This window comes from Cucumis melo, chromosome 4 (genome assembly GCF_025177605.1).
Source record: "Cucumis melo cultivar AY chromosome 4, USDA_Cmelo_AY_1.0, whole genome shotgun sequence".
Taxonomy (NCBI): Eukaryota; Viridiplantae; Streptophyta; class Magnoliopsida; order Cucurbitales; family Cucurbitaceae; genus Cucumis; species Cucumis melo.
The window spans coordinates 33248549-33274000 of NC_066860.1; the positions used below are offsets into that span (position 1 = coordinate 33248549).

General features: G+C 34.6%; 5 protein-coding genes across 8 annotated transcripts; 3 read left to right on the top strand and 2 right to left on the bottom strand.

Annotated features, from left to right (window-relative positions):
• Positions 1-1086: 1086 nt before the first annotated feature.
• On the bottom strand, positions 1087-3135 carry LOC103486497 (uncharacterized). Its single transcript, XM_008444483.3, has 3 exons — positions 2888-3135; positions 1475-1553; positions 1087-1374 (listed from the first exon to the last, which is right to left on the bottom strand). Exons 1-3 carry the CDS (start codon positions 3037-3039, stop codon positions 1306-1308), a joined length of 300 nt encoding a protein of 99 aa, XP_008442705.1. The 5' UTR covers positions 3040-3135; the 3' UTR covers positions 1087-1305.
• A 2082-nt stretch (positions 3136-5217) lies between these two features.
• LOC103486496 (membrane magnesium transporter) lies at positions 5218-7203 on the bottom strand. The gene is made up of 4 exons (XM_008444481.3): positions 6861-7203; positions 6695-6747; positions 6476-6576; positions 5218-5559 (listed from the first exon to the last, which is right to left on the bottom strand). The coding sequence occupies exons 1-4, from the start codon at positions 6931-6933 to the stop codon at positions 5466-5468; spliced, it is 321 nt and encodes a 106-aa protein (XP_008442703.1). The 5' UTR covers positions 6934-7203; the 3' UTR covers positions 5218-5465.
• A 1089-nt stretch (positions 7204-8292) lies between these two features.
• Positions 8293-10820, top strand: LOC103486494 (transcription initiation factor TFIID subunit 8-like). The gene is made up of 3 exons (XM_051084177.1): positions 8293-8564; positions 9313-9380; positions 9510-10820. Exon 3 carries the CDS (start codon positions 9567-9569, stop codon positions 10677-10679), a length of 1113 nt encoding a protein of 370 aa, XP_050940134.1. The 5' UTR covers positions 8293-8564; positions 9313-9380; positions 9510-9566; the 3' UTR covers positions 10680-10820.
• A 538-nt stretch (positions 10821-11358) lies between these two features.
• Positions 11359-17427, top strand: LOC103487132 (phosphoglycerate kinase, cytosolic-like). 2 transcript variants are annotated; one of them, XM_017044259.2, is made up of 14 exons: positions 11359-11525; positions 12026-12217; positions 12305-12351; positions 12608-12878; positions 13387-13730; positions 13822-14107; positions 14216-14283; positions 14931-15182; positions 15509-15584; positions 15795-15871; positions 15944-15993; positions 16189-16273; positions 16647-16745; positions 16880-17427. In XM_017044259.2, exons 2-14 carry the CDS (start codon positions 12073-12075, stop codon positions 17105-17107), a joined length of 2028 nt encoding a protein of 675 aa, XP_016899748.2. In that variant the 5' UTR covers positions 11359-11525; positions 12026-12072; the 3' UTR covers positions 17108-17427. The 2 variants fall into 2 exon arrangements, with proteins under 2 accessions (XP_016899748.2, XP_050940133.1); XM_051084176.1 differs by lacking the exon at positions 12305-12351 and having other exon boundaries at positions 12608-12703; positions 12774-12878.
• A 1225-nt stretch (positions 17428-18652) lies between these two features.
• On the top strand, positions 18653-25231 carry LOC103486493 (TSL-kinase interacting protein 1). Of its 3 annotated transcripts, none has more exons than XM_008444476.3 (14): positions 18653-18816; positions 19604-19806; positions 19884-19966; positions 20041-20088; positions 20180-20289; positions 20647-20731; positions 20834-21113; positions 21476-21610; positions 21766-21908; positions 21989-22227; positions 22311-22647; positions 23590-24009; positions 24123-24245; positions 24601-25231. In XM_008444476.3, exons 2-14 carry the CDS (start codon positions 19680-19682, stop codon positions 24781-24783), a joined length of 2313 nt encoding a protein of 770 aa, XP_008442698.1. In that variant the 5' UTR covers positions 18653-18816; positions 19604-19679; the 3' UTR covers positions 24784-25231. The 3 variants fall into 3 exon arrangements, with proteins under 3 accessions (XP_008442698.1, XP_008442695.1, XP_008442697.1); XM_008444473.3 differs by having other exon boundaries at positions 18659-18816; positions 21473-21610; XM_008444475.3 differs by having other exon boundaries at positions 18700-18832; positions 21473-21610.
• Positions 25232-25452: the final 221 nt, after the last annotated feature.

The window sequence follows — 25452 nt, forward strand, 5'->3', positions numbered from 1 at the left end:
AAAGTTCTAAAGTGAATTCTTAGAGAGAAAGAAAAGTGAATTCTTAGAGAAAAAGAAAGAAAAGACATTTGAAAGTTTTTCTTGTAAATCATATGTCGAGCAATATTTCAATATCGTTCCTAAAATTAATAGTTTAGAAACTATGTCAATTGAGTTATGTTCTTTCTTTCGACATAAAGCCTTTTATAAGTAACAACTATGCAATTTGATTTGAAAAATATATTTCAATATAAATTAAGAGCGATTTTGAAAGTACAATAGTATATTTCAGTATAAATTAAGGACGGTTCTGAAAGTACAATATCACAAAGGAAAATATATTAATGTACAGAAGAATGAAGAATATCTTGGAGAATATCATCATAATCATAAAGAATGAAGTTGGTCACCATAATCATTCTGATTTTTGACTCTCGTATTTAGATAAGCTAATGGAAGTGGAATGGGTCTTCTCCAAAACTTGGTTCAAATTCTCCTCAGCAGTGTTTACCTTTTTTTTTTCTTTTCCTTTCCCTTTTTTTTCTTCTCATCTTTTGATTCAATAGCTTTTCCTTGGATGGACCCTTTTCCCTTTATGCATAGTTATGTAAAGCTGAAATTGTGGGTTTTGCTTCAAAAGGGGGTAACAATCCTTTATCAAACAGAGCTTTAAGCCCAAAATATTCAACTTTGGGCCTTGACTACTAAACAATCCAGGCCCACATAATGCAATGGTGATGCTTTGCTAAGAAATCCAAAAATGAGAAAATTTGGGGTTATGTTTCATCTTAGAATCAGAACATTCCACCTACAAAATGTGAGACTGAGCAATAATAGCTTTGATCATTTCTATCAGATCTAAGAATTTTAGAAAGATCGTGGAATTATATGCAATAAAGTATATGGTAAGAGATAAGCAAGAAGTTATCAGAATCTAAGATCTATAGATGATAATATAATACCACTTGACTACGTTATATTATCTATTGATCATGAAAGAGGAAGTTAAAATCTCATTTGAACATCTGACCACCCAGTTTTTTTAGTTTTTATGTTCCCTTTCAGAATGATATAAATTATATAACGTCCCTTCAGATCTTTATCATATAACAGGAAAAGGTATTTGGTACGGTTCTTCCATTGTCAAAATCATTACTACAGTATAGAATGACCACATGCATGCCGTTTGAATAACGAGCCAAAAGAAATATGATTCCACACATTCATAACCCTTCAAGTCTTGGTGCAATAGTAATCTGTCTTTGCCACCCAAACGAAGAAAATAACTAAGCAGTCACGCAACAGTTTTCTTACATAATCAGAAACCTAAGGAAAGTAAATAGGCCAGTTAAAATAATAGGAATCCCGGTGGTCCTTGTCCATGTATTGATTCCACTGCAGCAATGGAAATTTTATAAGAACAACATAGCCATTCCATGAGATATTAAAAGTTAAACGTGGTTGTTTCAATGTAAAATGAAATAGAACATCGTACCTTGAACTGGTATGGCTGATTCTTTTCACGAGCCTTTTTCCAGTGGTATTGCTCAAACAAAAACGCTTTGTCATGCCAACTATAAATTACAAATTGAGAATGCACATTTTATCAAAATTAGATTCGTGTTTTGAGTTCTAAGTGATTGCAAAACAGTAACAGCAAAAACAATATAAAGAATCACAGCGCACACCCATGATCTCTAATGGGAATGATGCAAAAGAAGAAGTGTACAAAAAGCATCAAGTAATGATGCCAATATCTCCTATATCAGCAGATTACAACCCATAATGCATATTTATACCAAAATTAGATTTGTGTTTCGAGTTCTAAGCAATAGGACAACATAATGAACCAACCAAGTGATAGCATGAGACATAAACCTGATATAAAAATCCGCTATATCAGATTCATGTACGAGAGTGCTTCTCAAGACTAAAAGAAGCAGAATCAGTAAACAAGATTAGCATAGAACATAAGAAGAAAATCAGAACAATTATGATAGATCATATACTTCATAGGAAAAGTTAATTATATTTTTGTAGACTAAGAAAAGCACATATACAAATGTTACAGAACATGGTGTCATGTCATTTTTGTTAAAGGAATAAAGAAAACGAGGAGGAAACGTTTATTAAAATATAAATTTTAGAACTATATATCATTTTTATACCAAAAGAAATTTCTAAAATAAATGAGCTAATGCATGCATGTATATACTTAAAAAAAAGCTTAGTTTGGTGTATTTCACGACTATTGTTATATATATGTCTTTTTAGACTATTTATGTAGCGTTCTATGCAATTTAACACATCTGTTGCACTAACAAGTCTTTTATTCGTGTTTAACAAGTGTCTGGAGTGTCTTATTCGTGTTTAACAAGTGTCTGGAGTGTCGGAGTTTCAAACTAAAAAATTTAGTTCGTGTACAGATAGAAGCGTTGGCAACATTTATTTTTTGGAGGGTCGCATAAATTCCAATGACAAGAAACATAAATTCCAATAACAGAATCAACTCTTCCGTAGAACAAAAGGTGTTTATTTCTATACAGACAACAATAAGTATAAAGATTTATCACTGTACACCAAAATTTCGAATTTCACGGCCAGTTGAACAATAAGTGAGAAAATTATCACTATACACGCAATGAAACTGAGTCATCTACAGTCCCTAAAACTTCTAGAGTGATAAGGTCAACTGGGATTTATTTAATTATAAAAAAATTCAAACCCTACCCACCAAAAATAATGTAAAGTTATTCTTATAGAAATCGAACATCAATACATAACAACAAAGTAATGAAGCAGGAAGGAAAATTGCAGAGAAGAGCAAGCATTCAAACTAACAGTGCTGTAGTTTAAAGAATCAAGACATTTCACTAAGAAAGAAAGAAAGAAAAAAAGAAAGAAGTACTTGAATTGATTGGAGAGTTGCCACATGTAGGGATTGAACCATGTAAGAACAGAAAACCCGGCGGCTCCAATCCAAATGTTGAAAAAACGACCTGGGTCGGTGTGTGGAACTCCAGGGTCGCCTCTGTAAGCATTTCCGAAGTACTTCTCCATTCCTTCGTCTCTCTATCTCTCGCTTTGGCTTCTCAGAACTTTCTGGTTTTCGGTCCTATCGGCTTATCTAGTATCTACCGCCATGGTACCCCATCTGTGTTAACGCAAATTAACGGGCCGGGTGAGAAGAAGAGGCCCATTTTATGATGAGATTAAGGCCCAAATGTCCACGGCCTCTGATTGAGATTAAGCCCAATAAAATCCGAGGCCCAATCTTATTATGAGGCAAGTTAAGAAATAAGAATTGTGATTCGTTAGTTCAATCAACACAATATTCAAGTAACAGGTTACAACTTGTTCAAAAATGAGCAAAGCTATGGAGTTTTTTCAAAAATATAATAAATCGAACAAATATTTACATTATATAAAACAATTTAAAAAACAAAAAAAACTCACAGGACCACAATGTAAAATAACAAAATTATCGTAATCAACATGCAGTAAATCGATCACACAAGTCATTGCCTCAAGATGAAAGAATTCTTCCTTTAGTCGTTGGATCTCGGACCCTAGTGATACCGAGATGGCTCGGGATGAAAAAATTTTGTCTTTATTTTATTCGATCCCAGACATACATTACCCTGATATGCCTTGGGCTGAAAGACTTTTGGTTTTAGTTATTCTATCTGGAGCTTTAATTGCACCGAGATGACCCATGATTAATAAATTGTAAATAAGTTATCAGGGCATATATAAAATTTATGAAAAAATGTGAGTTTTTCTTTTAATCCATTTTTCTTAAATTAATTAATTATTTTATTTTATTTCCAAGCACATTTTACTTCTTCACCCTCTTTTGTTCTTGTTCTTTTTACTCCTTTCTATATATTTATTAACTAGGGTGCGTTTGCAATATATTTTAATTTAAAACTTAAAGTCATTTGTAATAAAATTAGGGCATTTGATAACCATTCAAAGTAACTTTTAGGGTGTATTTTTATTTATTTTTTTTAAACAAATTTTAATTACACATAAGTTAAGTGAATTTGGCATAATATGGAAATTTCACATGTATTATTTTGAGTTTATTTTGTTTATATTAGTTTGATTGATTAATTTCTTTAATGATTCATGGCTAATTTTACCTGAGTGTTAGTTTAATCACTCTTTCAAACGGAGTCGAATGTCTATGGTTCATCTGTTATTCTCCACCTTCTACTGTAGGTTATTGGCAATTACAACACTTTGATTGTTGGATATCCAAATACTACAAAATTTCTCATCTCCATAGTTTGCAAAGTTATTAACAACGGTTTTAGCGCTTATTTTTAGCTTTTTGTGTTGGTTTATTCCCAACTTTTTCAACGATCCTTAAGTTTTTTTCTTTATTTTTTTTTTACGCTATCACTCTTGATTTTATTTCATTTCTCAAATTTATTTTGAATTTTCCTTAATTCAACCTAAAGAAGAATTGAATCGTCTTTCCAATAGGCAACTGGATTTTGATCTTTTGAGGCGAAATTTTGAAGAAAATTGAAATGCTGAAGGATGGGGAATGGGAATAACATGAAGTCAAAAGAACAACCAATGTCTAATTCAAGGAAATACGGAGGCAGTGAGTTTAGTCGATGAAGACTCAATGGTCAAGACGACTGACAAGACCTGATTCTTCCTACTACTCTTGTTCATTTCAAGTTAGAAACTTGGAAAACATTTCTTGGAGGATCTATGAATTTGAATGCTAAAATGGCAAGGAAGTAGAGTTCACTGATGGTTCTGAATCAGACAAGATGATGCCAAAGAGATCAAAACCACAATAACGAAAGAGATTTAGAAAGGAGAATTGAATGCATTTCTTATTCCATAAACAAACCAGAAGATCTAAACCAATCATAATCCAACAGCCCGATCTCCAATGAGTTATAAATCACATTCTGAAGCTCACTTTCACTCACCTCTTACACATTTGATCATTCTAACCTGGCACTGATACAGCATTTCTTATTTGGGGAGACAAACTGTTGGAATGAATGCATATAGCAAATGAAGCCAATAGGATGACCTTTATTATTCTGTGCTTTCAATATAGAAAGAATCAAGTTTGCATCAGAATACAAAATTCAGTTTATACCAAGGACCATGTACTTGTACCCACCCAAAAGAATCTTAATTCAATTGATCAGCTACCATATTGATTTACCATTGCCAGACAGAAAGACTAATCTCATTTAGCCAGACTTCAGAAACACACATACTAATCTTTTGTATTGATTCAAGAGCCTAGTTCGATAACACTGGAAAAACCTTGTTTTGAGGCAGAGAATATAAAATAAACATGGAAAAACCTCACAGTATCCAAAATAATAAACAAGTGAAGAAACATTAGATTGATGGAGCGCAGCAATATCTCCTTTATGCTCTCTTTAACGTCCATTTCTGCTTCCAGTTTGAATTCCCCAGGGTCTACTTTAATCATGATAGACATCTCAGTGTTTCAGCTTCAAATCTGCTTCCTTGGGAAATAGTCTGCCTCGGTGGTTGAAGACCATAAAATCTTGATTCGCAGGAAGAGAAACTATCCTGCAATGGAGAAAAACATTTATCTACATGAAAATTAATTTAAATTTCTTTGGAAATAGTAGTAACAGTAACAACTTTATATTCTTGGAATATTCTGGACTTGAACAACATTCAAATTGAAGGGATGGGAATCTGTTCTATGGAAATATAGGGGACAAACCAAATAGATAAACTCTCTAGAACTCTTAATGAATTGATATCTAACTCTCTCTAAGAATCTAGGAGCAGCTTCGTAAAATCTTCAAAGAAAACAAAAATACCTACTAGATCCTAAATTATATCCCCCAAGTACAAGGCACAGCAGTAGCTTGCCAGACACCCTGGATGAGGGCGAGGGGCCTGGTTACTTGTCCAATTAGGTTTCCGCACATGTTTTACCATTTGCTCGGAATCGTTGTTCTTTTTCCATTTTTGAAAAACCATAGACTACATTGTAAAAGCATTGTCACAACAAGGAAAATGCTGCTACTCCCGCAACAAAATTCTTGCAGAATTACAACACAAATGCAGATGTCAGCGAATTTAGTCTGTTGCATCGAACAGTTAGCCACTTTTGATATTAGTAGAACATATTTGTTTGAGTTAATGGGAAGCAAACCCAACTTCTCTTTGATTAAAAATTCTCAAATAAAATGCATTACAGAATCCACAAATTGATTTCCCAAAAGAATATATCAACAGATCACAAAACAAGACAATTGGGCTGATCGTTTGGATTTGTTTAATTTTCGTGACAACCTGTAGCAGAGTTCTGCTACCAGAGCCAACTTTAATGGATCGTGAAACGGCTTATATCCCTCAGCACCAAAGCCTTATCACATTTAACATGCAAACGAAATCCAATATATTAAACAATCACCGTTTTGTATGGAGATGGGTAATATCATTAAAAGCACAATTTGAAAGGGAAACGTACCTATTCTCCTCGGCTTCTGGATTAATCGAGTGAAACTTCCCTGGCACGGTGAGTGCAGCCCACATGGACAAAACTAACCCTAGAATCAATTCGATTGCCACCTAAAATTGGGGGAAAGAAAGAACTTCCTTAATTATAAAACACCTCAAATCAAGTGAGATATGCTAAATCGAGTCAAAACTAAAAGATATAAAGAAAAAAGAACGGCGATGACAATACATGAAACGGAGGGCCAGAAAACTCTTCCTGCATGATCTTCAACAAGCTCCTATCTGCAATCAAAACAAGATGAATCGAGAAGTGTAGGGTTTACGTTTACCAACAACAGGAAGCAAGAAAACCTAGAATTATAGAGAGTATGATAATTGGGTTTTTTAGGGCATACATTGAATGGTGGAATAAGCAGCATGAGCGAGAATTAGAACTCCGAAAACACCGACCACGAAACCTACTCCCATCTCGACTCGACGGATCTCAGCTACCAAAGAGTTGATGTTGATGACGGCGGAGGCGAAGAAAACTTCCAAAGTGAAGGTGAAGCAATATAGATGGGATCTTCTCCTTGCTTAGCTCCACAATCCACAATTTTTTGTTCGATCTATGAAATTCGAATCACCTGTCCTGCTTCTGTGATATTAACGGCATCGGCATATATATAATAAAAAGGCCAAATTACTTCTTCATCAGTTCATTGTATCTCTATTCAATTTTACACCTAATAGCTTTTTATTCATTTTTTATAATTTATTGTTAACAAATTTTATACCTATTTTTTAAATCAATTTTCCATAGATATGAAAATTTCCTATGGGAATCGATTTTAATATAATTTAATGCGATTTTCCAACAAATCTTTCATAAATATATCAAAATCTATTTACAAATGCGATTAAGTTCTTTTATCATATGAAATAGTTTTCACTTTTACTATTTATAACGATTTATGTTTGTATTTTGTAATAATTTGTATACCAAATTGTTTAATCATGAATCTCTTTTCGATTTGTAGATTCGTAAACTATGCAAAAACATCAAAATATGATATCCACTAACTATATAACTCTATTCTATCATAGTTGATGTTGACAATCATGCTTAGTCAACTACTTCGATCAACCAACTCTAATGCCCACCAACAATAACATCGAAGCTTTCAACAACCACCTGTTCCCAATTATACTAAGAGTCTATTTTATCAATCAATTTTGTCACAATTATATCGTTGAGCAACAATCAATCATATGTTGAAAAGAAACATCAACAATAAAAGTGTTCCCAATACAAATTTGAAATTGTAGTTAATAATGTTTAGCAGGCATTTGTGCTAAGTTTAAACTAAACAAACTTTTTTTTATGTATAACATTGTCGTCACTTTTAACACAAAAAAATAATTAAATAGATTAATGTTTTTAAGTTTAAGATTTTTTTATAAATAAATAATGAAAAAAAACAGAAATTTTTTTTCTCGTTAACTCAAATATGCTATTTTATTTATATGAAATTGAATCGGACGTGACTAGATAATAGTTAATATACACTACATCATTATGATTAAACGTTCAAATTCCTTCGTATAACTTATTTGAAGGTACGTTTTACTTCAATGACCAAATTATTTTTAACAAGAGAACAAAAACATAATGCAAAGAAAAGAAAGAATCTTTATCTACCTTTTTGTTCATAGCCATGATATTTATTTATGCTTAGAACATTGCTTGTATTTCTTCTAATTCAAGACGACTATAGAATGTCTAAGTTATTAGATGAGTTGATAATTTATTTTAAGTACAACCATTAGGGCAGGTAAATTCGAAGCGTTGATAGTTTTGTTGGCGCAAAACACGAAAATGTATGATCCCAAGATTCTTTTTTTGGTTAATATACACTTATTTCTTGAACAAAATTATCTTCCCCCTTCCGTTGTCAAGCACAAAAATTATTATTTTTAGTTCTTAATTTCCTTTTTCTTCTTTCTCATCCCTTTACCGTAGACGGCCGTCGGTAATTGCTCTCCCGTTTTGATCGCTTTCGTAGAATATTCGAAGCTTTTGGCGTTGCAGATTATTGGGTTTCTTGATTCCATCTCAGGTATTTTCAGTGTAGTGTACATATTCGATTCGCTTGTTGATTTTGTGGAGTTTTTTTTTATTTTTTATTTTTTTCACTTGACCATGGGTGCAGTTCGAAATCCTAAATCGTTTCCGATGATCTAATAACGGAGTGGAGATTATTAGAGTAGTTGTCTTCGATTGTCTGCTTGTAATTTGGTTACTGATCGTTCTTCTGGTTTAATTTAGGGTTAAACGATTTGAATTAGTTGGGCATTCTCAGCTATCTGACAGTGATGAATTTTTAGTCCGAAGTTTGACCGATTCCTATATTTTACTGAGTAGCTGTAACTTTTTTTTATCGGTCAGGACTTTGATTGAATTGCTGCAATTAGGTTTTGTTAGCATTTTTGTGCTAAAGGATTTGGATAAAAAGGGATGCTAGCAAGTCTATCTATATATGAGAAATCTTGATTTCTGTTGCAATGGTCGTAGTTATACCTTTTCTAGTTTATTTTATTTGATGATCTATGAATTAACGAACTCAAGAAGCTACTCTTTATGTTTTACTTTTACTTTATAATTTTTGGGAGTATGTGTAGCCCTGCGGAAAGCTCTACCATCGTTAACAATTTTCTGGTGTTTCTCCTGATGGTATACGTGATTATGATTAGATTGGATAAAGACATCCTGTCTACAAGTGGGATTCTTTTCGTATAGTTTATCTCCTTTCAAAAAAATTTCTATACGAAAATCTCTGATTCTGAAATGATCTCCCGTTGTTGCAGTTGGGTCTCTGATGCTCAAAGGCATCATTTGGAAGTTGATGAAGGACAAGAGTAAATAGTTATTTGAAAAGTATAAAACACAGACAGATTTAATTGTCTCCTCCAACTCTGAGGCACGTCTTCGTTCTCGGAATTTCTCTTCTCGGGTTTCAGATTTCAAATTGCCCTCTGTAATTCAACCCACCGTTACCTTGGGGAATTAAAGAAGAATTGAAATGCTGACAAAATTCGAAGAAAACTGAAATGCAGAGGCAATGAGGGATGGAGTTGGTAATAACATGAAGTCGAAAGAACAACAAAGCTCTGATTCGAGGAAATGCAGAGGCAATGAGTTTGGTCGAGAGGTGTCCAAAATTGCTGTGGCTCAAATGTGTAACAGTGTAGGGTTTCAAAGCTTTAAGGAGTCTGCTCTAGACACACTGGCCGACATTGCCATTAAATACCTTCATCAGTTAGGGAAGATTGCAACATTTTATGCTAATTTAGCTGGTAGAATAGAGTGCAATGTCTTTGATATAATCAGAGGGCTGGAAGAGTTGGAATCATCACAAGGGTTTCTGGGTGCTTGGCAATCAGATCATTGTCTTGCCAAATCGGGGTCAGTGAAAAACATTGTTTGCTATGTGAATTCTGTTCAAGAGATCCCTTTCGCTCATCCACTACCATGTTTCCCTGTGATCAGAAAAAGGGAGTCAATTCCTACCTTTGTTCAGATCGGTGAAACCCCACCTAGCAAACATATTCCCAGTTGGTTGCCAGCATTCCCTGATGCCCATACGTACAGTCATTCAGCTTTATGGAGGAGGAAGCCGAAAGAGCTGCGTGCCGAGAAGATAGAACTTGCAAGGCAACGAAGGAAGGCGGAGAAATCTTTGTTGGGTTTGCAACAGAGATTGGTTTCCTGCGGTTCAGAAAGAAGTGGCAATGGCGAGATTGAGTTTTCAGGAGATGAAAGTAATTCATTACTTGGGACATGTTTTCAAGAGATAGAAGATGGATTTGGATTGCCTTATGAAAACACTAGTCCCAAGGATGGGATAAGCCATTTGTCTGTGCCAGAGGTGTTCGCTCCTGCCATTGAGGTGATAAAAGGCGGTGGCTGTCCTAATAGTCAAGACGAGAAGGCAAAGATTCTTCCTCGTGCGAGGCCTCTTGTTCATTTTAAGTTAGAAACTTGCAAAACATTTATCGGAGGATCTATGAATTCGAATTCTAAAATGGGAGGAATTAGGGAATCCGTGTTTTGGGTTAGACGAAACGACGAAAGAGATCAAAAGCATAATAACGAAAGAGATGAAAAGAAGAGGAGAGTTGAATACATTCTCAAACATTCTATAGAGAAGCCAGAAGAACTCAATCAATCATAATTATTGCCAGTTGCTTGCTTCAATGTGTTAAACTTAAAGCCCTTTCTGAATCTCTCTTTTCTCTATTCAATTTTGCAATGGCAGATTGACCTGTGATCTAAACTCAAAAAATTAATTTCTTCCCCTCTTTTTCTTGTTTCATTCATTCTCTTTCTTTACATTTGATAATTATGACCTTACTTTGTAGCCGAACTTTGACAAACTTAACCTATTTGTAAGATATAAGCTACCTTGTTGAAACCATTCACCAATGCAGATAGAAAGACTAATCTACCGTTTTTTAAATTGATTCAAAATAGGTCTAGTTCAAACAAGTATTTTAGGCTACTTATTTTATGCCGTTTTTAGTTTAATTTTTGTTCCGCTTTTAATTCCTACTAGGATTCCAACACCCTCGTAGAATTTCAGTGATTTGATTACATTTCAGCTGTTCGAATAATTCTTAAACCTCCAAATTTTTGTATAGAATAAAATTATTATAAATTATCTTCAAAAATTTCTAGCCAAATTATCTCGTGGAAATTTAGTACTGATGAGATTAGGAAAAGAAAACTCATTTTAATTAACTGACTAAAGTTTTTCCCGACTAGGTATTGACCAGGCCAGACCGTGGAACTCAAAATAAAAAGAAAAGGGTTTTATTTAATATTTTCAAAATAAAATATTTAAATAATCAAATGAAAAAAGATTAATATTTTCAAAAAAGGAAAAAACGCAAACGAAACGTGGAAGGAGAGAGAAAAAGAAAAGTGAAGTCTGTAAGGAGATAACACCTGAAGGAAAGAAGAAAGACAACGGATGACCGGCAAATTGGTCGAAGAAGCCTCTAAGAAAGGTTTCCAACTGGTAAGCTCATTTCCTTTTAAAAGAAAACATGCAAATGGAGTATTTATATCACGGGTCTTATTTTCCACGATATAGAGCTTTATTTTAGGTGTATTTTATTTAGTTTTCAGGAGAAACTTTGCCAGAAACTTTCATGGATTATCAGTATGATTCATTCTAAAAACTATTACAATTTACAACCGTACTCTTTGCTAGCCACTTAATTTGAAAAACATTTTTAGAGTTCAAAATAAGTCCATAGTTTAGTTGGAATCAACTATCGATACGCCACGTACTTGGAGTCTCCCAATGCTCTCAGAGACTATGAAGAGCTGAAATGCGACCAGAATTACTTATTTGAATCAGAAGAGTGTTGAAAAGTGTGTAATCATATATGGTTACTCGTGTTTTGGATTATATTAAGTCACAAATCTTTCTCATTAGGGAAGACTAAACACCTCCTTACTATTTGGTTCATTCTCAATTTTGAAAGTTCTCTACTAAATGTTGTTTTATGATAGGTTCGTTGCAGTGCAGAATTCTCATTTCTCGAATAAGGAAAAAGGAGATGGGCCAGCTTTTAAATCCACTTCAAGGAATTTTTTTCGTTATTAAAGCAGTTGCTCAAGATCCAGCCAAGTTATATCGTCAAACTTTGTCTCCATATTTCTCCAAATATGACAGATATCATACTGTCTTAATGTCAACCCCAGGTACAAAGTTAAATTTTCTCTATATATTAAACTTTGAGTTTGCGCCTTAATCTTATACAAGTATGTCTTGTTTGAAATGCTTCTCAGCACGAAGTTGGGGGGCAGTCTATTGTAAGAACTTGGTGAACTCGGAGGTATTTAAAAGGCTCAGTTTTTGCCATCCAATTTATTTAATGATGGAAAGGGAACTTTAGGATTTTATTTCTCTGTGTGTACAGAGCCTTCAGTATCCTACTTTCTTTGTCTGAGTTTTTTAAACTTGGTTTGATTTCTTTGTTTTTTTTGGCCTTAAATGAAGTATGCCGTTTAAAAGTTCAACACATGTTCTATCATTCTATGTATTGTGTATAACTGGCTTGAGGTCTTAATAAACATTTGTGGATCTTGTAGGACCACGCTTCCAGTTGGTGGAATTTAGAGGCTGTTCCACATGTACAAACTCTTGGAGAGTTTCCCAGGGAAGAACTTGCCGGAAAAGTTGTAATGGTCAGGTTTGATTCAACCTTATTGCTACTGGAAGAAATGGACCTAAGGACTAACTCGATGAAGAATGCAGTGTTCACCATTAAATACTTGCACAAATATGGAGCAAAAGTGATACTTGCTACCAACTGGAATACAAACTCTGCTGCAAGACATCTGGATATAAAGTCTGTCGTGGGTACACATTCTAGGACGTTTCCTGGTTTCGATTTAGTACACTGTTGTTTCATTTTAAGAATGAAGTTCTATAACCTACCTTAGATATGGAATATAATGTGTGATGTGAGTTGCACGTGCATTAGAACATGGGATGATTTCCTCTGGTTCACTGGATATGCCTGAATGGATTTGTAAGATATGATTCAAAAGAGAATTTCAATTTGAGCAGGCTTAGAGATGGTGCTTCAAGTTCTATGGTTTGCATCATTGACGATAGATTGGACTCTCTCCTATTAGAATAGACTTGGAGATAATTCATTATGATTTTGTTTATTATTATTATTATTATTTTGGAGATAATTCATTATGTTGATTCTACATGAATATGTCGAAGTATGATTGAAGTAAATAGACAACCATAATGCATGAAAGTTAAACCTTAACAGAGCTCCACTTGTAGACTTCAGATGGTTTTTGTATGTTTAGATTTTACTTTATCCTTACTAATTGATGGCTTGCAATTACAGATTACTTGTCCTCTGTTCTTCAACTCAAAGTTTGCCCGGTAAAGTGCAGTTCGTATAGTATGATGTTAACCGAGGAAGGCTTTGAGAAAGCTGATATTCTCCTTCTTGAGAATCTTTCCATGTTCAAAGAAGAAGTTGCCAATTGCTCAAAATTTTCCAAGATGCTATCTTTAGGTGTTGATATTTTTGTTAATGACTCCTTCTCCCAATCTCATAGAATTCTTGCGTCCACAGTTGGGATTACTCGTTTTTGCAGTACCTGCCTATCTGGCTTTAACTTTCAAGAACGTTTATGCCAGTTAAAAAAGGCTGCAGAAACCAAGAGGCAACCTTATGTTGCAATTGTATATTCTCCACTACTTGAGTAGATATGGATTTTCCCCTCATCAGCCATAAAACGATTCTATGTAATGTATTATGAACTTTTTGATGCAGATTGGAGGAGGTAACCTCTTAGACAAATTGGCTGCCTTGCACGTTTTAGCTTCAACATGCTCTGCGTTGGTCTTTGTTGGAATGATGTCATTTCAGATCATGCAAGCCTTAGGGCTGTCTGTTTCTTACAGATTGATGAATCATGGTGTATGTAAGGAAGCTGCAGACCTAATCCAGTTTTCACTTGATAAAAGGGTACAAATTGTATACCCCAAGGACTTCTGGTGTGTGAATGTTGACACTTCAAAGAAAATAGAAATATTTGCTTCTCATGATATTCCAGACGGTAAGTTCTCATTTTCCCCAACTTGAACGAATATTTATCCTTTTCAACGTTTGACACTTTGAATTTAAAAGCTTGTTGTTTTGTTATATTAACTTCTTCCACTTCTAGGTTGGCTACCAGTCGATCTTGGTCCTACATCACTGGACGAAATAAATGCCCTGCTTATGAATAGCAAGGTAGAATTCAGAATTTCCTTAAGTTACAAAAGTTGCTTCTGCTTGATCTAAAATCCCATGTATCTTCATTGCCTGGTAAGTGGTAGCTATGAACCATAGTTTTATGACTTACCACCTTGGGTTGTCCAATAGTTTATGATTTAGCTCCTCGGCTTGCTCAATAGATCTATGATTTAGCACCTCGGGTTGTCCAACTTCTCTTTTACTTAGAAAACTGCTGTAATATTTGGCATTCGAAGAAAAACTAGGATAGATCAAATCATTTCAATATTTGCTTTATTTGAATATCAATGGAACACTATCTACTTTCATTCTTGTAGGGATTTGATCATTTTATTGCTCCTACGACTTTTTTATTCCTTTAATGTATATGCCTGTGCAATTAAACTTCAATTTGTGGGGATTCAAATCTTTGGGTAAGGGTTGGAGAAGAAGAATTGGCATTTTTTGAATGATGGAATTATGAAAGCATTGATCTCCAGAGAGAATATTACAGATCCTAAGATTTAGCACTTATGGTCATGGACTTACAGTTGGAGAGGTTCATTAATGCATCATTCTGCAATCATTTTTCTAAAGCATCAACTATTAGTTATCTGTTGTTTACTCAAGTGAGGATCGCTAACACTTTGAGCACTATGTTGCAGAAAATTATATGGATTGGACCTGTGAAATTCAGTGATTCAAGCCAAAGTGCCCGTGGAGCTTCTAGATTAGCAAGAAAGCTATATGATCTAGCCCAAAGGGATTGTGATATAACTGTTGTTGGAACCACTGCATGCAAAGCAATTATGCAGGAATCGAGTACCCTATCTGCTTATAATGTTTTTGAGAATGCTTCAGTTGTGTGGGATTTCTTTAAAGGGAAACAACTTCCAGGTGTTTTGGCCTTGGATAGAGTAAGTTTTTAGGCATTTTTATTATATTTTCTGAAAAACAAATGATGTGTTTAAATTATTTCAGCTAAGAGCAGAACATAATGTAAACTTATAGGGGGAATGTCATAAGTCGTATTCACACGTCCTGCTTGATGATTATTTTTTCAACATTACACGTGTTGTCTAGTTTTGCAAGCTGCAATTTCCATTTATCATCATTTCTTGTGCAGAAAGTTCTTATTTTAGAACACTATTACTCCATTGAAGACATCCCCACTATAGGATAGATTTGAAGCATGGATCTGGATGAGCAGCTAAAACTAGTGTGAAACAATTTGTTCATGCAGGCATACCCATACGAGATTAACTGGGATGCAGTGTTTTGTGATACAGCTCTGCCTTTGGTGGTTGACATTGGAAGTGGTATTATCTTCTTATCATATACTTTTTTTTTTTTTTTGGGGGGGGGGGGGGGGGGATGCGGGATCTTCCATGCATTCTGACATTTTTGGTACAAGTGAATGGTTTTTTCTTTTGTTGGTACAACTGTACAAGTTTAAAGAAGCCAATGACTATTGCATTTAATTGTTTATTCATGAAGTTAGCCGATAAGTTGTAAGTTGTAAATGCCAGGTAATGGGATGTTTCTTCTGGAAATGGCTAGGAGGAGGAAGGATCACAATTTTCTTGGTTTAGAGATTAATGAAAAGGTCTTCTTTCTTTTCATTTTCAGCATTAACTTTAACCATATACATTATCTCACACTTGTACGACCATTTCAGCTTGTGAAACGTTGTCTACATTCTGTTCATCAATTGGAGATGAAGAATGGGTAAGGCCTTTATTTGTTTATTATTATTTTTGACATTGCATAGGTTATACTGAAATTGGCTTTTCTAAATACTTGAGCCAAAAGGCATATCAATGAAGCATCCCCTGTCCCCCGATGCTAAGTTAACATGTAACTTTGGATTGAGTTTTTTGTTTCTTAATTAAATTTTATCTCGATTTTTTCTCATGGTATCAGGCATTTTATTGCGACGAATGCAACGTCAACGTTTCGTTCTATTGTGTGTAGTTATCCAGGGGAGTTGGTGCTTGTCTCTATACAGGTACAAAACCCTCATGGATCGTGTTGTCCGTAATATTTGGATTTTGATCCTTCCTAGCCATGATATTTATGCTATTTATGCTGAGAACTTATAGAATGCTGTTTGTTTATCTTACTCTGCTATATTACGCACTTGGAATTTTCCAGCTAATATCTCTAAATTCAGATCGCTCGTAGAATTCACTACCTTCATGACTTTGAGCCACAAACTGATTTCATTCTTGAAAGTTAAAGCCTTTAAGAGGCACTGCTATTTACAAAAGCCTAACTATTAATTGCTTTATACGAGCCATTCATAGTGCTAGCTTTATCGACAATTTAAAATCTTAATTGCACACCTCTGTACCAAATGTATTTACTTTCTGTTTATACAGTGTCCCAACCCCGATTTCAATAAACCGGAGCACAGATGGAGAATGTTGCAAAGGTCATTAGTGGAGGCAGTGGCAGACTTGCTTGCGTCTAATGGCAAGGTACTACCATTTTCTCAGTGCATCTTCACCTTTTTTTTCCTTCAAGTAAAGGTTCATCTTGGATGTTGGACTTCTCTTATGTGATATTATGATTATTACTCTTGTTACGTTGTGACTGGATTCCTATTTGTTAGGTCTTTCTTCAATCTGATGTTGAAGCTGTTGCTTTGAGAATGAGGGAAGCTTTCTTACTATATGGAAAAGGGAAACTAGGTGTTTTGCAAGAACAATTTGGGGAAGAATGGCTAAGTGAGAACCCATTTGGAGTCAGATCGGATTGGGAACAACACGTATTAGATCGTGGGCATCCTATGTTTAGGTTAATGCTCTCAAATTCAACAACGAATAAATCATTCAACTGACTAGATAAATTTGCTTTTGTTATGGTTATTCAGCAATGAAGCTCTAAGAAACCATGAAAGTACGACCTAACATGGTCTCCAAGTTCATATACTTTCGACCTTGTGTTTTATCTAATCGACGGAGGCAGTTATCATTAACCAAGTTTATAGTGTAGAAGCTGATATGTCAAAGAAACTAGTGTGATAATTCATGTTGCCTGATTCCGAAGAGCTTGACTCAATGTTAGAGGAAAAGCCTTGCCTTTTGTTGCAAAGAAAAGAAAACAAAAGACTCATTTCTTGTCTGGTTCTCAATCAATTAGATCACCTTTAATAATCAATATTCTTGATTCTCTTGTTATTTCCATTAACTGTTCACTAAATGGTCACTTTCTTGAGCATCATTTCCTTCAATAATCTGTATTTTCCTACCAAGATTCTCTTCTCATTTTCATTCAATGTTCACCAATTGGTCAGTTTTCAAGCATCCACTTTTGTACTGATAAATTCAATGTGGTGCTGCAGCCTGCTATGCTATTGTTGCAAGCTAGCCAACAATTAGGAATATGACAACTTTATATCTATTTTTTTCTTATCCAACTCTATACAAAATAGTTTTCGAAATATAGCAAAATTTAAAGATACCATCGGTATACTTTATTCATTTTAATCACCGTACTTAAAAAAAAAAAAAGTGACTATTTTGGTCATTTCATTCTCATTTTTAAGGAACAAAAAATGTTACATTTTAAAACTTCAAGAATCAATTGATCAAAACTAACATGGACAAAATAAAAACCAAATAGTATTTAAATCTAAAATAAAACAAAAATAGTAAAACTTTCCATATATACAAATTGGCAGGGAAAAGGGGCCAAAGGAAGAGCATTTAAAACCTTCCCCATCCCTTTTCCAAGTTTCGATTTTTATAACCCCTTTAACATATTCCCAGCAACCCAATGAGCAAATCCTTCTGATGAAAGAAAAGATCCCCATTTTGCTTCTCAAATTCAACCCCTTTACTTTTTCTTCTTTCCTTTCAAACACATAGATTCCCACATTAAATAATATTCAAAAGGAAAAGAAAAATGATTCTTAATCCATCTTATTCAACCTCTTTATTAATTAATCATCTAATCTCTCCATACAACCTTAGCTCAAGTGATTGAATAGTATTAAAACCGTCGAATGAAAAAGAAAAGGTAAGAGAATTAAACCATTAATAAGTCTAGATCTATTTTCTAAAACTTTACCCACAATATGCCATATTAAGTTGTATTTGTATTAATTCTTTAATAAATGTTAGAAAATACATTATTATTATTATTATTATTATTATTATTATTATTATTATTTTGTCATAAAGTTAAGTAATATTTAAAAATATTTTCTCTTTGTGTCAAAAAAATAAATAAATGGCCTTAGAAAATAAAGTAGGGGAAGTAAATGTTTAAGTCAGATCCTTCCCATCAAATTCACAATTTGTTTTTTCTTTTTAGCATTTTGAGGAATTACACTTTTTTTTTTTTCAATTTGTTTTTCCCTCTTCTCTTTTCACAAAGTAAAATTATTATTATTATTATTATTATTATTTTTTATTTTTGTTTTCATCTTTCTCATCCCTCTACTGTAGACGGCTGTCGGAAAATCCTCTCCGGTTTTCATCGTTTTCGTATAATATTCGAAGCTTTTGGCGTTACAGATTGTCCGATATTTTCGATCCAATTGAGGTATTTTCAGTGTAGTGTACGTATTCGATTCGCTTGTTGATTTTCTGAAGATTTTTTTCAGTTGACTGTGGATGCAGTTCGAAACCCTAAATCGTCTCTGATGACCTAGAAATGGAGTGGAGATTGTTAGAATATTTTTTTTGATTGTCTGCTTGTGATTTGAATTAAAGGAATTTTAACGTAATTTGGTTAATTAGTTGTTTCATGTGAGGTTTTGGTGAGTGATCGTTCTTCGGATTTAATTTAGGGTTGAACGATTTGAATTAGTTGGGAATTCTTAGCTGCCTGATAGTGCTGAATTTTTAGTCCAAAGTTTGATTACATCCTCTATTTTAGTTTGTGAGCTATAAGTTTATTTGGGGTAGGGTTTGATTGAATTGATGCAATTAGGTTTTGTTTATCATTTTTGTGCTACAGGATTTTGGATAAATAGCGATGCTTGCAAAGCTAGAGTAATCATGAGTTATGTCGTAATGGTCGTAGTTATACTTTTCCATTTTATTCCATTTTATTCCATTTGATGTTTTATGAATTGCTGGACACAAGAAACTACTCGTTATGTTTTACTTTTACTGCGTAATTGTTTGGAGTATGTGAAGCCCAGTGGAAAGCTCTACCATTGTCAACATTTTCTGGTGTTCTCCTGATGTTATACATGATTAAATTGGATAAAGACAATCTGTTTTCAAGTGCTACTCTTTCTCGTATGATATATAGCTTTTTAAAAAAATTCTGTAAGAAGATATGATTTCTCTTTTGATTTTGAAATGACCACCCCTTTTTGCAGTTGGTAGCTGATGCTTAATAGCATCATTTGGAAGTCAATGAAGGGCAAGAGTAAATAGTTATTTGAAAAATATAAAATGCAGACAGATTTAATTGTCTCCTCCAACTCTGAGACACATCTTCATTCAGAGACTATCATTGCTCATGTTGGAGATCAAGGCATTGCAGCATCAACTCCTGATCATGTCATAGAACCTCTGCCTGGTATTTTGTTATCATTTTCTTTACCTTCTCACTTGAAAAAATTTTGCCTCTAATTTTTTCTTTATTGATTCATGCAGCCAAAAAGCCTACTCGACAATGGGCTGCTTGGACACGTGAAGAGGAGGAAAGTTTCTTCACTGCATTACGGCAAGTTGGCAAGGTATGTAGCTGTCCACTCACTTTGCGTATTTGTTAATATGGATGTCTTCTGATTGTATCATGCATTCTGTGCAGAATTTTGAAAAGATCACTTGTCATGTCCAAAGCAAAAACAAGGACCAGGTGCTTGTTATAGAGGGTATTCTGTTAGAAAATTTTCCTTGTATTTGTACTCTAATCTCTTCTTATGTATGTAAAATAATTTTGTAAACAGGTCAGACATTATTATTACCGTCTAGTAAGGCGAATGAATAAGCTGTTGGCTCCTGGGTTATGTTTGGATGCTAAAAACTCTAAGGATACTAATGCTGCAATGCTTCGATGGTAATTATTACTATTTATTATGTGGTCACCATTCATTCAATCTTACCTATGCTCCCCAAATGTGAGTGGATATTGTCATTTGATTGTTTGCTGGGCATATGTGTGAAGAACTATGAAAATCAATTTGGCTTCGGGCATAATCCATTTGACATCATTGTTGGGAATGTTGGCCCTTGTGTATCTGGAGTGAGTGGACCGATGCTTGAGGAAATTTGTAATTTCTGTAGTACTTTAATGAGTTATTATTATTTTCATTCTGCAGTTTGAGTACTTCACATATAATATAAGAAGCTAGATATTTTGAGAAAATAGTATAAAATGATGTTTTGATTTATCTCGCTATATTTTGCCCAACAGGTGGTCGTTACTGGAAAAATATAGTTGCAAAGCTTCAAAACTTCACCTGAAACCCCGACGTTTCAAGATTTTTGTTGAAGCCTTGGTTAGTCAGAACTATCTAATCCCTCCCATCCTTTGGTGCCTTTCTATGTTTGAAACTCTTCTTCATGTGCTGCTGGACTGACCAACTCCCTTTTACATGAAGGAGCATCAACTTTTGAAAGATCGGAAGAAGAATGTAAGAAAACGCCCATTGCAGGGAGAAAACTGCCCTCCACCTATACCTAATGCTGTCTCAAATCAGAGTAGAGCATTAGGTCATGATGGCCGTGCAGTTAAATTAGTTTTAGTCGACACTCAAAACATTCCAAAATTGGGCCCCAGGAAAACAACTTCAAGACGCAATGTGAATGTTGGTATTAACCGTGGAAACAATGGTGGGTATCCCACAGTCCTTAAACCATCAAGGCAGAGAAGAAAATCAGGTGCGAGCTCTTCTATGAGAGGGTTATGACTTATGTTGGTTTATTCTAGAAGATCGAGTTCTTTATTAAGTTTTCTCTGTTTCCTATAAAAAAAAAAGTTTTCTATTAAATTCTCCTTTTCTAAGGCATTTCCTTTGTCCAACTTTTTGAATCTGCTATATCAGATCAGGTTTGTAAATTTATTAAAAAAAGGATTTTTGTAGGAATTAAGTGTTGTGAAGATGCAAATAAGATGTTATGTAATTTCATCAACTAAGATTTCGTCAAAAGTGGGAAAAGATGTTAAAGTTGCTAAATATTTGGGGTTGCACAGTCGATATTAACCAAGTAATATTTATCCATCGGATATTTTTAATTAGAAGGAGGTGTATCATCAGCTGCGTATAAAAAATGGGAAAAAGCTGCAATAGCAGGTGTGTCTTTGGTTGCTGATGCTGCTGAGCATTTGGAGCGCACCATCACTAATAAAGACGTTTTACGTGATCAAAATACTTTAGGTGAGTGCAAGCCATCTACTTTTTATTTTCTTATATGTTTGTTATAAAATTTATATGAAAGGTAGTATGCAAAATCTAACCCTACGTTAAAGGATGAACGAAAATGTGTGAAATTTCTTCACTGTTGTGACTGATTGCTCTTGAACTTTTTCCAGGGAAAAAAAGTACCGATCCTGCTGGGAGCCCCTTGCTATTATTGCCCCCTCTTCAGCCAAATTCCTTGATTGATGTTGCTTCTATAAAGCTGAAGCTTCAGCTATTCCCAGTTGATGATGGGACTCGTAGAGCCTTGGAATCGGTGAGACTCAGAGATTGCATCAACATGTTATATTTTAAGCATTTGGACATTACTACAATGTTGAGCCCTCTTTTGTTCAGGATAAACACAATCCATATTTGGAGCTTACTCTCAGTACTCGCAAGAAAATTTCATCAGTTTTAGAGCATCTAAGTCGCAAATGGGGCAATTCAAGTGCTGCTCATGGAGAGCTTATGCTTTTTCCTTACAGTATCCAGAGAAAAAGCCTGACAGATTGTCAAAGATGGACACAAGACTCCTTTGAGAGTGCCGGTGATGTCTATGCAACAATTGGAAGGCCCCAAGTTTTTCGTTTAAGGTTTATTTATTTTGTCCCTTTTTGGATTTCTACTAAAAAAGATAAACAAGTAACAACATAACTGACCTGAAATATTTTTGAAGGTATGGTTGGTGTTCTAATGCAGAACATGAGTCTGTTGAATTACAGACGTCTGTGCCAGCATACTGCATTCAAGATGATCATATCATGGATGCCAGGGATATTGAGGGAAGAATTGTGCATGCAGCATCAATTGATGCTCAACCTGTGGACTTTAATAAGGATGAAGTGGGTACATTCACTAAGAATATGTCAACTCCGACTGCCCCCTGTGAGTCAGAGAGGTGCATCTCTGCACGTCCAAATGATCTACTGAGGTCCTCTGATCCTGTATTAAATATGTCATGGGATAAAAAGAATGCGGCTGATAGAACTATCATCCAACGATCTGATGATGTGGTATTTTTCTTCTCTCTAACTATAAATCTCAAACATTGTCCTGCTTCGTACTTATCTCATTGATGGTTATACTCCTAATTAACTATTAAATAATTAGCTGCCCTATATGTATTCCTTTAGTTTTTCTCCTTTTGGGGTTTTCCCCCTCAATTAAAACGCTTATTTTCATTATAAAAACTTGGTTTCTCTTTAAATAATTAATTGTGTTTTATGTACTTCATTGTTTGACCATGAAATTTGCACTCTGATACTTTCCCTCCAACGAGGTTTTAGAAGAAATGGATTCAGCTCTGCTGGTTAATATTCTATAAATCTCATGTATTGTATCTGCCATTAGTTTATTGAGGCTCATTTATTCTCTCCATCTGCACTTGTCTCTCTGTCATTGTACACTTGAGTACTTCCATCTTCACGAAGTTGATAATCTCATTTGTTTTTGAATTAATCGCGACTGAATTTCCATATTTTATTTTTATCTCATTGTACACTTGTGTGTGTGTGTTTAGCAAAATCCTAACAATATCCACTGGAATCGGCCAATACAAGTCTTATTTTCCTTCTAGTGCTATTGATTCTCTAATAAAATTACAATCTTATATTCTTGCTGTAGTTATGAAACTAGTTATTGCCGTGGCATGCCATCAAACTTATATCTATAATATACTGTTAAGTATGCTCCCATCAACGGTTCTAGAATTGGACAAACTGGATCTTTTTTTGGGGTGAAATTTATGTTCCAGCATTAGCATAATTCTAGAGAATTCATTAACTAGATTATGCCAGTACATTTCTTTTCCTTTTAGTGCCCATGATATTCTATAACAAAATTCTAATCTTCTTGTTTTAGTCATGATGATTGTTATGGCCCTTCCATCCAACTTTTTCTTTCTCATAACATGTAGTTTCTTTTAGACTAAATGGTTTCCTCCTTTGTATAACCAGGATGAACTGAAGTTAAGCAATGGCACTTCCTTATCAGCTGGGGAATGGGCTGACAGCCTTACAAATATAAGCATTGGAGATCTACTTTCAGGAGTTTCTCAGGATGTGGATGCCAATTGCGTTGACACACCTCTTGCTGAAGGCACCCAATGTCTTCAGCAGATTCCATTCAGCTGTGATTCATTTGATGCTGCAATTGCTGCTCATATATCCAGACAGCAAGACAAGACAGTTACTCAACCAACTTTGGCGTCTCATGCATCCTCCATATGGGATGCTGAAGAGACATGTGATGCCTTCTCATTTCAAAAGAATCCAGTTACCCTTCAAGAGGTTCCTAGTTCATTCACATTCTCTTCATTACGAGGTTGCAAACATGTTGCTAGAACCAATTCCATGGGATACAGCCACATGACCGAGGTAGTTACTTTGAAAATGCCTTGTTTAGACATCATAGCTTCTACTGGTGAACTGAAATTATTGCTTGGAAGTGGATATAGTCCTAAAATATGTTCATTTTTGTTATTACACAGGATTTACCTGGATCAGAGAGCCGGACAGAGGATCACATTCAAGGAGACCTGATGGACGAGTGTCAGTCTGATCCACAGATTGCGGAAACAAAAGATATTGATGAACTAGCGGATATCTATTGGGTATGTATGTTTATGTTCTTCCCATGTTGAAAAATCTCTTGGTTGTTTCATGATAGGACCCGACTATATTGAGATATAAATGGTAACAAAACTACAAGATAAACCAAGTAGGTTGAGGTACTTGGGTCCTGCCAATCTCTTGAGAATCACTCTCCAGCCTTAATTCACCCATAAAAATTATTATCCTCCTCTTTTCCTAGTCACTGTATTTACAACCAAACTTCCCTAAAAAACTACCTAACTAATTACTAATATTACTGCCATATGAGCACTCGCATAATTTTGTGGAACTATGATTGTTTTTCACATACAGAATAAAGCTAACTTTTGTTTTTGTTGTTTCTTGTCGTCTCAGCCTGATTCTTTAGGCCCCTTGGATTTGGACTTGCCATCGACTAACAAGTACCATAACGAGGAATTAATTTTAGGCGATAGCCTTAGCAGCTTGAACCGTTTAATAGCAAGCAGTTTGGACGCATTTCAAAATTGCTCCTTTTTCGGCTTTGACAAGAAAGAACCATCAGCATTCAACAGCTGAGCTTCAGAAAGCCTTCCTTATCTGATTATTTTTAAAGATGGAAGCCAAGGTGGTTTTGGCTTTTGAATCCAGAAATTAGAGAAGTAAAGAAGAAGAGATTCTGTAATTTTGGATCCGAAATTCAGCCATGGTATTATGCTGTAGAGCTAAGTAGAATATAAAGTTTCTAATTTTTAGCTGGAGGAGGAGGGAGGAGAACATGGCCAAAGCCTCGTGCTGCCCACGTAAGTACTTCACAATCTGGTTTTGTATCTAAAAATTTCTTTGCTTTTGGGGGTTCCCCAATTTGTACAAAATAGACATGGAAAGAAAAATCTACTTATTTCTAACGTTTTTTTTTTTTTTTTTTTTTAAATGAGGGCTGTGTGTTCAGTTCTTGTAAATTGTACACAGCTAAAGCTGAGAACATCTTCAACCCAATTGGCAAAATTTGTGATTATTCTTCCTATGTTTCTTTGTGCTTTTTGTCATGTGATTTCTGTCGACAAGGTGGGCTTGAGAATTAGAAAAATATATTCTCAAGCATCCATCTAGAATGAAATAATTCTTCCAAATGTTGGCTACATTTACTATTCTTTTCCTTCCTTAGAGTCGGTATGAGATCAATTATATCCTCTTAATGCTATAATTAAAATTTGGTTTTATGGATGGCCAAAACCTACCTGTAAT

Coding starts and splice junctions, on each gene's coding strand:
- LOC103486497 (XM_008444483.3), bottom strand. CDS start 3,039: ATGGAGAAGTACTTCGGAAATGCTTACAGAGGCGACCCTGGAGTTCCA. Junction 1,554..2,887: donor CAACTCTCCAATCAATTCAA/GTACTTCTTTCT, acceptor TGTAATTTATAG/TTGGCATGACAAAGCGTTTT. Junction 1,375..1,474: donor ATCAGCCATACCAGTTCAAG/GTACGATGTTCT, acceptor CCATTGCTGCAG/TGGAATCAATACATGGACAA.
- LOC103486496 (XM_008444481.3), bottom strand. CDS start 6,933: ATGGGAGTAGGTTTCGTGGTCGGTGTTTTCGGAGTTCTAATTCTCGCT. Junction 6,748..6,860: donor TGCTTATTCCACCATTCAAT/GTATGCCCTAAA, acceptor TTTTGATTGCAG/ATAGGAGCTTGTTGAAGATC. Junction 6,577..6,694: donor TTTCTGGCCCTCCGTTTCAT/GTATTGTCATCG, acceptor CCCCAATTTTAG/GTGGCAATCGAATTGATTCT.
- LOC103486493 (XM_008444473.3), top strand. CDS start 19,680: ATGCAGACAGATTTAATTGTCTCCTCCAACTCTGAGACACATCTTCAT. Junction 19,967..20,040: donor CATTACGGCAAGTTGGCAAG/GTATGTAGCTGT, acceptor CATTCTGTGCAG/AATTTTGAAAAGATCACTTG. Junction 20,290..20,646: donor AATGCTGCAATGCTTCGATG/GTAATTATTACT, acceptor TTTGCCCAACAG/GTGGTCGTTACTGGAAAAAT.
- LOC103486494 (XM_051084177.1), top strand. CDS start 9,567: ATGAGGGATGGAGTTGGTAATAACATGAAGTCGAAAGAACAACAAAGC.
- LOC103487132 (XM_017044259.2), top strand. CDS start 12,073: ATGGGCCAGCTTTTAAATCCACTTCAAGGAATTTTTTTCGTTATTAAA. Junction 14,108..14,215: donor TTCTCATGATATTCCAGACG/GTAAGTTCTCAT, acceptor TTCCACTTCTAG/GTTGGCTACCAGTCGATCTT. Junction 14,284..14,930: donor CCCTGCTTATGAATAGCAAG/GTAGAATTCAGA, acceptor ACTATGTTGCAG/AAAATTATATGGATTGGACC.